The sequence below is a fragment of the Anomalospiza imberbis genome, chromosome Z, assembly GCF_031753505.1.
Source record: "Anomalospiza imberbis isolate Cuckoo-Finch-1a 21T00152 chromosome Z, ASM3175350v1, whole genome shotgun sequence".
NCBI classification, from domain to species: Eukaryota; Metazoa; Chordata; class Aves; order Passeriformes; family Viduidae; genus Anomalospiza; species Anomalospiza imberbis.
Genome location: NC_089721.1, coordinates 61,002,855 through 61,016,427, shown reverse-complemented (window position 1 = coordinate 61,016,427; position 13,573 = coordinate 61,002,855). Strand labels below are relative to the sequence as shown.

The window sequence follows — 13,573 nt, the reverse complement described above, 5'->3', positions numbered from 1 at the left end:
CAAAACCGGAAAGATTGCTTCTGTGGGTCCTTTTAGGAATTCCTCCTTTTTCTAGTGGCCTTTTATGAATGAGTCTTTGAAGGGGAAGGTGCAGGTGAATGATACAAGGGACGGTGAGTGGAACAATATGGTGTAGCAAGCCTAACTAGCAGTGTTCGTTTGTAAAATAAAATAATTACAGCATTTGTCTGAACAAAAATAATCAGGAAAGTCAAAAACCAAAGAAGGACTGAAGGTCAAATGCTCCTGCAGGTAGGATTTCCTGCAAAGAAGTAATGGTGGTGTGATTTACTGTAACAGAAGAAGTTTTCATTCAGGGAAAATTGAAAGAGAAAAATAGCAGCTGACCTGTGCTGCAGATAGAAGGAAGTTCTCTATTAGAATCTTTGATAAAATTTTTAAATTAAAGGTATGAAAACATGGGATCTTCATATAAATCTACCTGCCTTTAAGACTACACTCCTTGACTGACCAAGCATTACAGAACAGCACAGAAATCACAAGAGGCTTGTTGTATTGTGTTTTTATATCTCTGTAACAGTTCTGTAATGGTTTGCCCCTTTACCCCCCATTTTCTCCCAATGGTTCTACCCCGAGCTTTCCCGCTTTCCCTCAATGCCAATTTCCCTGAAAATGCTCAGTCATTCCCCTGTCCCCTCCCTGGTACCCTGTCCATCACTTGGCTTCCCATCCCACTCTCCCAGAATCTTCCACCTTGGGCATCGAATGAGTGGATGAGGCCCAGGGGTCCCTCCCTTGAACTTCCCCCATTGGTTTGTGTGTCTGCATGTCCCTCTGCCTTCCACTTCCCCAAATCCCCCCATTGGGTGGTGGGCGTCCCTTCCCCCTGGTTACCACCCTGGTACTTAAGACGATTGTGAGAGCCTCGAGAGCACATTTGGAGCTCCTCGGAGCTTGCATTAAATTTGAGACCTTTTCCCTGGCCTTGAGTCGACTCCCTTATTACCCCCTCGGATGCCGACTGTCCTCCTTCCAAGACAGACAGTAAAACGCTTTGTTTTAGCCGCTCCCCAAATCTCGTCAAGAAACAGGGGAGTGTCCCCCGCTGCTGACTGTGTCTCGGCCGAGCAGGCGAAGCCAGGGAGCTTCAGGGCAGGCACAGCGACAGAGGCCATGCCCCTGTAATTTACACAGTGCAAAGAAGAAGAGCAAGTTCTTAGTTTATGGAAGTTGATTGAGAAATACAACTTCAAAAAATTTAACCAGCCATCTGTGCAGGAGAAAGTAGCCATGGCCACCTGAAATCTTGCAGAATTTGGGGATGCCTAGGATTGTCTCAAAGGGATAGCTGCTGGCAAGGTGGAGAGAGTACGGACTAAACTTCTGAAAGAGAATCTTGACTTGGTGTTATTTCTGAAACAAAAGGCTTGGAGGCAAGCCTTTCTTCTAGTGATCTGCTGCCTCAGGTCATACAGCCATATTCTGGAAATGGACTGACCAGTTTGGGCTCTACCACACATACAGAGAGGAGTCACCCTTGCCTATAAAAACTCAGGCTGACACTTTCTGTGGATATGGCTGTTCCCAACATTCACATGTGTGTTGGTTTTGCACAGCCTGGTTTTTGGTAGCAGCAGAAGGCATGGAGATGGCTTCTGTGAGAAGTTTCTAGAAGCTTCCACTATGTCCAGCAGAGCCAGTGGCTGATGGCTCTGAAGATGGACATGCTGCTGGCCAAGGCTGAGCCAGTTAGAGATTATGGTAATGCCTCTGTGATAACATATTTAAGAAGACATTAAAACAAAAGTAGCAGTGCAGTTTTTATTCCAGCCAGAGAAGAGGAGGAGGTGAGAACATGTGAGGCACCAAGGTCAGTGAAGAAGGAGGGGGAGGAGCTGCTCCAGGCACCGGAGCTGAGGCTCCCCTGCAGGCTGTAGTGAGACAATGGTGAAGCAGCTCTGCCCCTGCAGCCCATGGGGATCCACGGGAGATCCACCTGCAGCCCATGGGGCAGGTGCCAATGCCAGGAGTGGGTGGATGCCTGGAGGAGCTGTGATCCCGTGGGAGACCTGGTGGAGAGAGGGGGCCCTTGCTGCCAGGCTGGAGCAGCCTGTCCTTGGAGGACTGCACTCTGTGGAAGAGTGACCCACGCCACAGCAGTTTTGGGAGGACTGTTTGCCCGTGGGAGGGACTTGCATTGCAGCAGCTTTGGGAGGACTGCTGCTCCTGAGGTTTGGAGCCACGCTGGAGAAGTTCACAGAGAACTGTGTCCCATGGGAAGAGATCACACGGCCTCACAGGGGAAGGGCTCCTCTCCCTGAGCAGTGAAAGAAAACCTCTGGCGATGAACTGACCAAAATCCCCATGCCCTGTCTCCCTGCGCTGTGAGTGGAGAGGAGGGAGGGGTTGGGGCAAGAAAAGGTGTTTTCAATAGTTTACTTCTCATTATCCTCCTCTGCTTTTGTTAGTAATAAACTCACTTTGCATCTCTAAGTTGAGCCTGTTTTGCCCTTGGAGTGTTTTCTCCTGGTCCTTGTCTCAACTCATGAACTCTTCGTTAAATTTTTCTGTCCTATGCCCAGCTGTAGCAGAGGAGGGTGAGTGAGCGGCTCTCGTGGGTGGCTGTCACTTTGCACCCACAGTGTCAAACCGCGACAGTGTGACACACGGAGAGCGCTCCCCCGCCACGCCCGCCCGTGCGTCCCGGTGCTGGCAGTGGGGGTGTAGGGAGGGCAGCGTCAGGGTTGCGGGGAAGAGCGGCAGGTGTGGGAAGATCCCGAGGAAAGACGACCAGGGAAAGGACGGCAGCAATGCTCTGCGGGAAAAGCGCAGGTGCTGCCCAAGAGCCAAGCGGTACCGGCGAACAGGAGAACATTTATCTCTCGCCGGCCGCCAACCTAAGTGTTAAACTGTGGAAACACACCGCTGCCAGGGGAGTGGCGACCCTTCCAGGGGGAAAGCGCCACGGACAGGGCGGGAAGGTGAGCTTCGCCCGTTCCCCGCGGCCGGCGGAAGCGAGAGCCGGTGAGGGGATGCTGCGGGAGCGGAGCCAAGCGGGCGCCGGGAGCAGGACCCGGTGAAACTAAGCCGCAAGAGCGGAGCCGGGGGGCAGCCGGAGCTCCGCCCGCGGGGCGGGGCCGCGGGCGGCTGGGCTGCGGCGGGCGGGCCGCACCGGAGCGCCTAAGTGACGCAGCGTTCCCGGAAGCCGCCTGGAGCTGAGGGGAGGGCGGCGGAGGGGACGGTACGGGAGGCGGGCGAGCTCTCACCGCGGGTGTCGGTGGCTCGGCGGAGCCCTCCAACTCCATCCCCCTCTGCTTCCATCCCTTCCTCGTCTCATTCAATTCCATTGCCGGCCGGGGGCCATGTCGCTCTTTCAGTCTGCCCTGGACTTCCTGGCGGGCCCCGGCTCCCTGGGAGCCGCCAGCCGTGACCAGAACGATTTCGTGGGGCAGACGGTGGAGATGGGCGACATGAAGCTGCGCATCAAGCGGATCATCGCCGAGGGTAAGAGCGGGCGGCAGGGCCGGGCCGTGCGGGGCGGACCCCGGCGCTGCGGGATTGGGATGGGCTTCCCCGCGGGCCTCCTGCTCCCGTTTTCCCCGTCTCCTATTCCTAGACCGGGAGTGTTTCCTCCTTGGCAGGCCGCGCCCGGGTGGGGGCGGGCGGGCGGCGGTTCCGGCCTCTCGGGAAGGGCTGGCAGTGTCCGCGCCGTCCGCTCCGCGCAGAGCCGGTGTCCCCAGGCCCGGGGGTCTCAGAAGTGCTTGGTGTTACTGTCTCCCCTCAGGAATAGCCACCGAGAGCCGCTGTGTTCTGTGGCCGTTTCTTCGCTGGCTTCGTGGTTTAAAATGCCTTCACCACATAATAGAACTCAGAAGAGTTGATAGTCTGTCACGGACTTTATAACCTACCAAGAACCTCATGAAAAATCGGGATTGCGTGGTTGTTTTTTGTTTTTTTTTTTTTTTAATCACAATGTGTAATATTCTGCCAAACATGCAAGGTTGCCTCTGTTGTTCGGGGCTGTTTGGAAGACTGTGGAATGCAGGAAATGTGTTTGCTTTTAAACACGTGTGTCAGGAGGCTGGTCTTACTGTGCACATAGACTTTGCTGGAGTACAGAAAGTTAAATATCTAGGCAGCTTCCAGTTTCAGTGAAGCTTTGGGTAGGTAGCCTGGCACACTGCTTGTTAATCTGTTTTAGAAAAGATTATATGTTTGATAGATGCAAATTACTTAGATTTATTAAAAATTTGGATCGTCTTAATGCTTATGATGAGAGAAAATACTTTATTTCCTCCAGCAGAAGAACCATTGAAGGCTACTCTCAGAAGACTAAAATGCGGACTTTTCTATACTGCTGCAGTTAAATATTTCATTAACTTTGTAGAGATGGTTGATGTTAGTTAGGTTCAATACCTCAAAACTCTGCTTAGAGCTCCTTTGGGTTGCTGGAGTTTCTTCTTGTAATTATCTGATACTAAGTAGTTTTCTGTTGAAATCTTGGTGATCATCATAGAAGAAAAATTTGGTTAAAATTAGCTAGTTCAAACCACTTGCAAGCTACTTACAACATTTTTGAGCTGTAAAACAACAACAGCTAGGTCTTCACCACTGCTGTATCTTCTTAAGGGCAGTAATTTGTTGCTTGAATGCTCAAGCACTTTTGCCATATGATCTTAGAGAAAACCTGGCAGTTTCTTATGTAGTAAGTTGCATTTTAAACAGTACTAGATGTCATGTCCTCCTGTTCTGCTTTCAGCCTTTACTTACAGCTTCTTTACAGTCAGAGTTGTGACTGAAATGTAAGCATTGAGTAGAATGTGAATGCTAAAAGAACTGTTTGTGCTGCTGATACTGTAAAATTCTTGCTGGCAGTGACCACAGCAGTTACTGAAGGACAAAGGAAAGTTGGGGCAGGAAGCTATTTTTCAGGCATATATACTATTTGGTTCTTGGTTCTGGAGCAGGTATTTTAACACTTTACTTTGACAGCAGCCTACTGTTTCCCAGAATATGACACAGGCATTGTAAAATGTCAGGGGAAAGATGCCAGGTTAGATGACTTAAAGCAAGTGGAGACATACTTTAACCCTACAGTTCTTTACAATTTCTCTGTAACCACTGCTTTATGTTCCATGTTTGTCTCAGTGTTATGGTTTTATGTTGTTTTCTTTGTTTATTTTGCTAACTGAAGTTGGGCTAACTGTTTGCTTTTTCTGGAAAATATCTTTTTCTAGCTGATGTAGCTGGTCTAAAAGAGCCCTTGCAGTATATTGAGTATAAAGGTAAAATAGATGTAAAATATAAAAATTCCAGCCTCTCCCGTGATCTTCAGACTTGAATTTGTCTGTAGCATATAGTTTATTTTACTGCTTCAATTGCATTTATCTTTCAACTCTGGACACGTTGTAGTGCCTTCTGATACATGGATCCACAACTGTGGCTTACATGTATTCCCTTCTGTGGTTACAAATATGGGATCTGTTTTTTTTTCTAGATCAGTTCTTTCATGCCAGATTCCCTTTTGGAAAGACAAGTACTGCTTTCTGAATCTGGATTTCAAATCCATGGTGAACTGTGTGTCATCTGCCAATGCATACTTTCCTGTAGGTTCATACGCTCAGCTTTGTAGCTGGTGTGAACAGCGCCTGTGGTTTAGCATTGCATAGTATCATGTAGCAGCACAGGTTCAGTTGTTCCCATAGCCCACAACTCATTCCAGCTCTGTAGTGCACACCAAATCCATGTTTGGCTGTGCTCTAGGCTGAGATTTGTTGCACAGGTCGCTTGGATGTATTTTCCTGGTTGTTTCACAGAGGTGTCGTGCTGGGGTAGGACCGGGCTGATTGACAGTATGGCGCGTTGCTGCAGCAACCTGTGGGGGATGAGCTGGTGATGATCTCTTTGCTGATATTACCTCTAAATGCAAGAACAGACCAAGTGTGTCACAGACTGGACTGAGCACTTCTAGACTATGGTGTCCTGTTTTTTTTTTTCCCACTTGGACATTTCAGTAGCTCACTGCAGATAAGATTTTAGAGGGCCTTGGTGGAGGCCTTTACATATAATCCCTCATTGCTCTTGGCATGATGGTGGCTTCAGGTGTCACGGCTGTCTTGGATCCTCCTGTTAAGTGCATGGACCCCCACACAGTTTTACTTCAGTAAAATAGTCACGGATTTCCTGCTTAATTAGTCAATACTGCTGCTTCTTTTGTATATGAGACTGAACAATTTAGAATAAACCAGATTGTGTGAAAAACAGGGAACATATTTAGCAACCCTTCTTCACATGTAATGAAATCTCATGCTTCCTTTGAGTAACAAACATTGACAAAAAAGCACACAAGAAAGAGAAACATGATGAGAAAAAGAATGCATTATTCAATCTGTTTGATCTGAGTCTAAAGCTTTTACCATAATGAAAAAATCATTCTTTAGTCAGAAATATAGCAGTAGGCTACAGCCTTAGAGTCTGGGTGCAGACTTTTTTTTTTTTTTTTAGTTTAAAAATAGATGTCATAACTTGAAGCCACATAGGTAGGTGACTTGTTACAAGCTGTTTTCTGTCAAGGTGAAACTTCTGCAATTAAAGCAAATTATTTTTCTTTACTTCAGGGCTTCCTCAGTATTTTGAGATTTTGAGTGTGAACAGACAGCATTACGGTTTGCCAAACTTATCGGAGCAATTCTATGGTTTCTGCAACTACTGGATTCGTAGGAGAGTGATAACCTAATTAAGTCCAGGTTTTTGGGTGGATTTATTTTGTAAACCTCTAGCTGCAGAGGCACACTGAATGCTTAACGCCAAGTTTCTCTGAACATTGTTAGTTTTATTTGCTGGCAGATAGGGGAAAAAAAAGGTGATTCCTAAAGAACAACTAAAGCACCTGACCTAGCAGCTGTCCAGCTTCCATTTTTGTTACTGTAAACTTAGACAATGTTTTCAACATGGCACAGAAAGTTCTGTTTTGTAAAGCAGTTGTTTCTCAGCTGTAGCAATTCCTGCTGGCAGGGGAGCTCTCAAAGTTTGAAGATACTCTACCTCTCTGCTTCTCAAGGGTGTGGGAAACTGTACAGATCTTTAAGTTTAGGCCATCCTTCATTCTTGAGGCAATTTCATCATGTCACTAGGACTTGCAGTGGACACAAATACATGACTAGACTTCAAAAAAAAAAAAAAAAGCTTGTGAATCAATGCTTGGCAACAATAACAGAGCATCTTTTCTGTTTTGATGCTCTCATGGAAAAGGTTTCAGTTGAAATGCACTGTAACTTACATTCCAGGCTAGAATAACAGTGTTTCAATCAAGCTACAGCTGAAACATAAACCACTGAAAGTTGATATGGAAACAAATTTGGTCAGTATTTGGGAGGGCAGTAGACAAGTCATATCAAATAGTTACAATCAGGAAGCTACTCACACCATTACTTTCTCATGACTATTTCAGTGTGTAATGAAACAGTGAGTGAACAGTAGCAAGCACTGTTATGATGTGCTTCATGTCCCTATTTTGATGCTTCCCTAGCTGTCATTTTACTGAAGCTGCCTATCTGAAAAAATAATTTGTGAAGATATGTAAAACAGGAACATGATTAAAAAAGCAGTTTAAAATCCAACTTGATTTGTAAATACAAGTGAAGTTATTCAGTATTATGTGATGCCTAGGTTTGACTTGAGGGAGAATCCAAATCTCTTGGTTGGAAAAGCAAGAGTCTTCAAATCTCTGTAGGAGAGTGATGAAGTACTGACAGGAGCACTGCCTGAGGCCTGTGGTGTTGCAAGAATAAGTGTAGAGTGCTTGCTAATAAATAAAGCAAATGAGGTAGAGTTCCTGATTTTCATGAGATGGTGTGGTGCTCTGTAGTGAGCCTTGATGTGTGAGAGCTTGTGTCTACAGAAAAGAAATAAACCCAGTTTTCTTCTGCTGTAATTTCTGAACTAGAAAATACTATCTGAGATGACCTTGGAGGGCTTGGGCTGTCTTCTGAGAATAGGGCTCTGAAATGCCTTAGCAATGCAAAACCTGTCTCTGGGCAGTAGCTGGATGGGTGTGTACATATCTCTACACTGGTGATCTGTATGGGGGAATAGTAAGATGATTTTGCTGATACAGATATCCTCAGAAAACTGTCTTAAAACCATCTACAAACATTTACATGGATTGAAAAAATGAGTGAAAACATCCCAATGTAAATACATTCTTTAGACAACCCTAGAAGTTGTTCTTCTCTTAACTTCCATATTACCATTTGCCTCAGTTAGGTCTGCTGTACCAGGTGTTTGTTGAAAGTGCTTTTAAAATTATTTTTTCTGAATGTTTGCGAAATATACTGGTCAGGGGGCTTGGAGTGAACTGTTCTGACAGAGGAGAAGTTTTGCCAGTAAACTTGTCCCTACTGAGGGTATATTAAAACTGCTTTAATAGACTACTTCTTCAAGGGAGCCATCATCAAACTGTAAATGAAACTGCTTTTACGAATGAAGCAGTAGGACTAGTTTTACTTTTTGTTTAAGAATTGTTTTCACTAACAACAGGTGGCTTTAAAAGAAAAAAAGTTAGAAGTACCTTTACAACATGCTCTAACTCCTTTGGTATCCCAGAAAATCCATGGAATTAAATTTGGTTTCTGCTGTAGTGCTGCAGTAGTAGTAAACAAAACACTTCATGTAATGAGCTGCGTTGTATGGAGCTGAATTTTGTTCAGGTGAAAGAGTGAAAACAACAGAATGGGAAACTTGAACCTGATGTTTTGAGAGGGGCATTGTTGTAAAAGGTGAGCTTGTAGGCCGCAGCAGTTGGATTCTCTATAAGGCAGGTGCAATGAAGTAGGAATTAACCAGGCATGATACCGTTGGCTTTTCTCTGAAGATCTGGAAAGTTTAGTGAACTCCATTCTGTTTAGCATTTCAGTACTTGATAATAAAGTGCAATCACTGAAGTAAAGATGCATATTTTAAGATAGTTATGTGCTCTCAAACTTCTGCTGTCTCAGTGAGGTTTGCACAGTGCTCTTGAGCAAAAGGAAGTGTTTGAGAAAATAGATAGTTTGACAAAAGGAGTTGGAAGGGAAATATTTTATGCACTAACACGTTGCAGTTTGGTAATAATATTACCCTTATTGTAATGTGTTCTTCAGTGCTTGAAAATGCTTTCTGACATGACACTTATCTTAAAAACAGGTGGTGTATGTTTAGCAGTTATCTTCTTTAGTTATTGCTGTTTTTCATACAAAGTGTTAGCAATGTAATACCAAAAAAATTGAATTGAAATTATCAGGTAATATTTGTTGTACTGAATTTTGGTTTTATAAGGACCTTTTAAAAAAAAAGGCTTCATAAGAAATCTGCATGTGCAGTCTAGACAAAATGCAGGAAAGTAACAAAGTCGGTGTGCTCTTTGCATATGTACAAGAAAGGAATAGAATATCTGAACTCTTGCTGAATATCAGCAGTCTTGACCAGATGCTGAAAAATGTGTGCTTTGTACATTTAGAAATGTATCTGAATTCATGTATTGATTCTGTTAGACTAAAAAGAATGATGTACCTGAATTTTGAAATTAAAACTGATTTAATGTGCCTTCTTCTTGTAGGGGGTTTTGCTTTTGTCTATGAAGCTCAAGATCTTGGAAGTGGCAAGGATTATGCTTTGAAGGTAATATTAATTTATTTCACTATAGGTTTGTAAGGTCTATCTTTTAGCTTGATATGTTAGCATGACAATTAGTCCTTTATGTATGCCACTGAGCAAGTAACTTGGAGAAATGCAGTGTATTAGTAGTGTTTGTAGCCCACTATTTAGAATGGTTATTCCAGTTAGAACCCTACACTTCATACTTTGGTGACAAACAGGGGAATTGGTCTTTCAGGTGTCGCTGGTCTTTACTTTTTTATTTGGTGTAGGAAGTCATGATCCAGTCCAAAGCATTTTGTTGCATGAGTAAAAAGAATATTTCATAGTTACCTGAAGTGGAGTACAGCATTCTTTTTCACTCATCAGAAGCAGATTTAGCCTACCTTCTTACTTAAGGAGTAAATTTCATTAGTATTAAAAATAATGCTCCACACTTTGACTCATTGTTTAAACATTTGGCCTGGTACTTCTTAGAGACACTTCTCTGGATTCTTGGTTTCTAGAGGCTTCTGCTAATCAGCTCTAATAGGGTATTTGTATGAGGGGTGGGAGAGGTAAGTTGGCATTATACCACCAGTAACAACTTTGACTTCTTCCATTTGATTCCACATCCTCCAGTAACAAAATATGTGACCAAAGCCATATACTATATCTGTTCAAAAGGTCCTCTAGAAGTAGCCCCATTAAAAAATAACAGGTAAAAGGTGAACCATTACTATACTTCCTCTGTTCTGTAAAACCGGTACTTTTGTAGAGAATGCTCAGGCTGCTTGTAGTCAAATGTTGACTGCAAATCCAGAAATTCTAATTCTAGAAACAGTAATGTTTAATTTTGCTACTGATTACACAAACACCACTGAAAAAGCATGGCTACATAATCTGGAGGAGTTTAGTCTAGAATGACTGAATATTTCAGTTGCTGAATATTTCAGACAGAAGGTGGTGAATCTTTCCTTGATAGGCCACAATGCTGCAGCCAGGGGACTTGAGTGCTTTATATATCGGAACTATCAGAACAGTTACTTTAAAGAGTGTCAAAAGTTGTAGTTCCTCAATTATCACAAAACCTGAATAGTCCATGTAACTGGAAAACTGGGTATTATTTATGACAGAATGTCAAAACATACAATAAGCCAGCTTTGTTTCCTGCCCCATTACAGTTCCTTTTTTGACTTTTCCAAGTTTTTGACTATAGTTTATCCTTCATATTCTATGGAAAAAAAAATCAATACATTATTATTACATTATTACATTTCAGTAACTGTATCTTCTCAATTATTTTGTTTTTTTTGACAGCGATTGTTGTCTAATGAAGAGGAAAAGAACAAAGCCATCATTCAGGAAGTTTGTTTTATGGTATCCTTTTCTGTGACATATTTAACTGCCTGAGATTTCTGGGTAACAAAAGATTGCTGTACAGATTCTGTTTTTCTTCGTGCCTAAGAGGATTGACAATCTGCAGGTATGGGTTCATGGTTTGTCGTGAATCAACATGCAGAAAGTTCAGTTCTTCAAAAATTGGAGTAATACAATGTGTGCAAATAATTTTTGTAACTAGTGTAGACTTTGCCATGTACTTCTGGCAAGAAGTGAAATTCTTATTTGGGCTTTCTTGCAGCTCTGTGAGTGTCGTCAGGAGACCTTTTGACTTCACATGATAGTTAAATCTTAAATAGAATTCCCTCACATGCATTGGATTTATTGTTCTTTGCTTTTACTCTCAATGTTTATTGATTTCTTCTTTGGATACATCTGGCTTTAAGAAGTAGTGCTAGCTATTAAGGAAGAAATTTCAGTAGTCTACATGCATCAGAAATAAGCAGATGTTTCTCAGTGTCATTGCTGTCCTCTTTATTTTCAGTGATGTCAGATAGTAGGGTATAATGTCATCTCAGTGTGTTTAAAATCCTTGATTTTAGTAAATTCAATATTTTCTCCCTGGCCTGGCTCCTCTTGGACCCTTAGTTTGTTTCAAGAGTCAGTTATTCAGGTGTGGTATACTGTTGTGTTCCCTTCTGAGTGTTCAGCTTCATTTTGAATTAGCAGGCAAACCCACTGATCCTAATTTAAGCTACTGAAACATTTATTTTTATGATTGCTGATATGTTTGGCAAAATCTTAGCCTAAACACCACTTATGAGAAGTATTCTTCCAAGACAGAGTACCATAGCACTATACATTTTCTATCTATTCTGACATTATCTTGCCAAGAGTAAAGAACTCGGTGTTCTTTTGATGTTTTTCACAGCTCAGAGGAGTCACTAAAGCAGATACAACATGATGAAGGGTTAATTGTTGCTAACTTTGAGATAAGACTGTGAAATGCAATTAATTCCTGCAGCTCTGAATAGAGGGTTGTGGAGAGATGCATAAGATCAGATTAATGTGAATTGTGTGGATCCAGCTTGCCCTTTTTAATAGCTTTGTTCTACTTACAAAGTCTTTGCTTTTCTCTCATCAGATTTGGTGAATGCATCCTGTAAATAGATTGTGTTTTTCTCACAGGCACGAGTCTCAGTGTATGTACAGACAGGCATAATGCAACATAACTTCCACTGGCAGGAGCTGAGATCACTTACACTGTACTCCCCTTTCCATAGCTCAAAAATGATACCTCAAGTTTTTGAACTGAAAGTGAAACATGATAAAGGTTTTAGCATGAAAAATTATTACTAATGATAGGAGGATAAGTTCCTTGCCTTTTTAGACCTCTAATTGTTTTGAACTCTATTTTAATTACTTAAAATTGAAGCATGGCATACTTAATACTTCTTTGGGAAAGATAGGGGAGGATACAATAGCCCTTTCTTGATCAGCCATCTAGAGAAGCAGCTGATAATTAGAAGATGTCCCTGCTACTCCTGCTAGACAGTCATTATCAAAAGACAAAAAGAACTAGCCCTGTTACTGAGTCCAGTTTCTTCCAAGCTGTAATCATAAGGATTTGAAATATTTTTTGACATTTATTGCATTACCTGTATTTCCCTGTTTTGATTAGGGTATTGATTGCAGCTACTGTGCTTTCTGTGGTTTTAAGCTAACATTTCAAATGAACTACTGGATGCAATAGTATCAATGAACTTGTGAGTCATCTTCCTTGAATGTGTTATCTCCAGAAAAAACTTTCAGGTCATCCCAACATTGTCCAGTTTTGCTCTGCAGCATCTATAGGAAAAGAAGAATCAGACACAGGACAGGGAGAGTTTCTTCTGCTTACAGAGCTATGTAAAGGTAAACTTTATTTCTTTTCCCAGCAGTGTACACTTCTTCTGGCAGCTGTTTTGCAGAGGTTGCTTGTTAACTTAAAAGCTTGGAATGACTGTAGAAGATAGCATGGTTCAGTGGAGCTAGAGTTCAGACTTATCTTTTATAGGATACAGATCATGGTTTTTTAGACTACAGTTTAACCTTGTCTTAAATATGAGGTAATCATTAAGTTTTTTCTTTGAGACTAGTCAGAGAAAGGAAGAATAGGAGTAGTTCCTTAGAGCACTCTTCTTTTGTCATTGTAGTCAGTGTGCCATTTTCAGAAAATGTATTTAATACAGCTCAAGATTGTAAGCCTTTCTTGAGAAGGGTTTATATGTGTCAAGCTTTCAGAATTTGCAGTGTTTTGTTGTGTGTTTATGCGAATTTCTCTCACTTCCTGCAGGACAGCTTGTGGAATTCTTAAAGAAAGTAGAATCCAAAGGACCTCTCTCTTGTGACACAGTTTTGAAGATCTTTTATCAGACTTGCAGAGCAGTGCAGCATATGCATAAGCAGAAGCCTCCTATTATTCATAGAGACTTAAAGGTATGTTACAATATTTAAATAAAGGCTGAACTTCTGAAGAGCAAAGGAGCCTGTTGGGCTGGATCAGTGTTAAAAACGATTCTTGAGCATAATGCTTAGATCTGTTGCCTTGCTGTAACTATTGAGTGTGGAGATCATCACTGAAATACTTGCATCTCTTCAAACAACTTGTCCTTGTGCT

The 13,573-nt window shown here is 42.4% G+C and overlaps 1 protein-coding gene across 3 annotated transcripts in view; it reads left to right on the top strand.

Annotated features, from left to right (window-relative positions):
- The first annotated feature begins 3,163 nt into the window (after positions 1-3,163).
- GAK (cyclin G associated kinase) overlaps positions 3,164-13,573 on the top strand; it is a 63,573-nt gene continuing 53,163 nt past the window's right edge. For 2 of the 3 annotated variants that reach the window (XM_068176074.1, XM_068176073.1), the window contains exons 1-5: positions 3,164-3,465; positions 9,557-9,618; positions 10,894-10,953; positions 12,714-12,828; positions 13,250-13,392. In XM_068176074.1, the coding sequence (XP_068032175.1) occupies positions 3,324-3,465; positions 9,557-9,618; positions 10,894-10,953; positions 12,714-12,828; positions 13,250-13,392 (522 nt within the window). In that variant the 5' untranslated portion in view covers positions 3,164-3,323. The remainder of the gene's footprint in view (positions 3,466-9,556; positions 9,619-10,893; positions 10,954-12,713; positions 12,829-13,249; positions 13,393-13,573) is intronic. The other variant, XM_068176075.1, reaches the window with a different exon arrangement.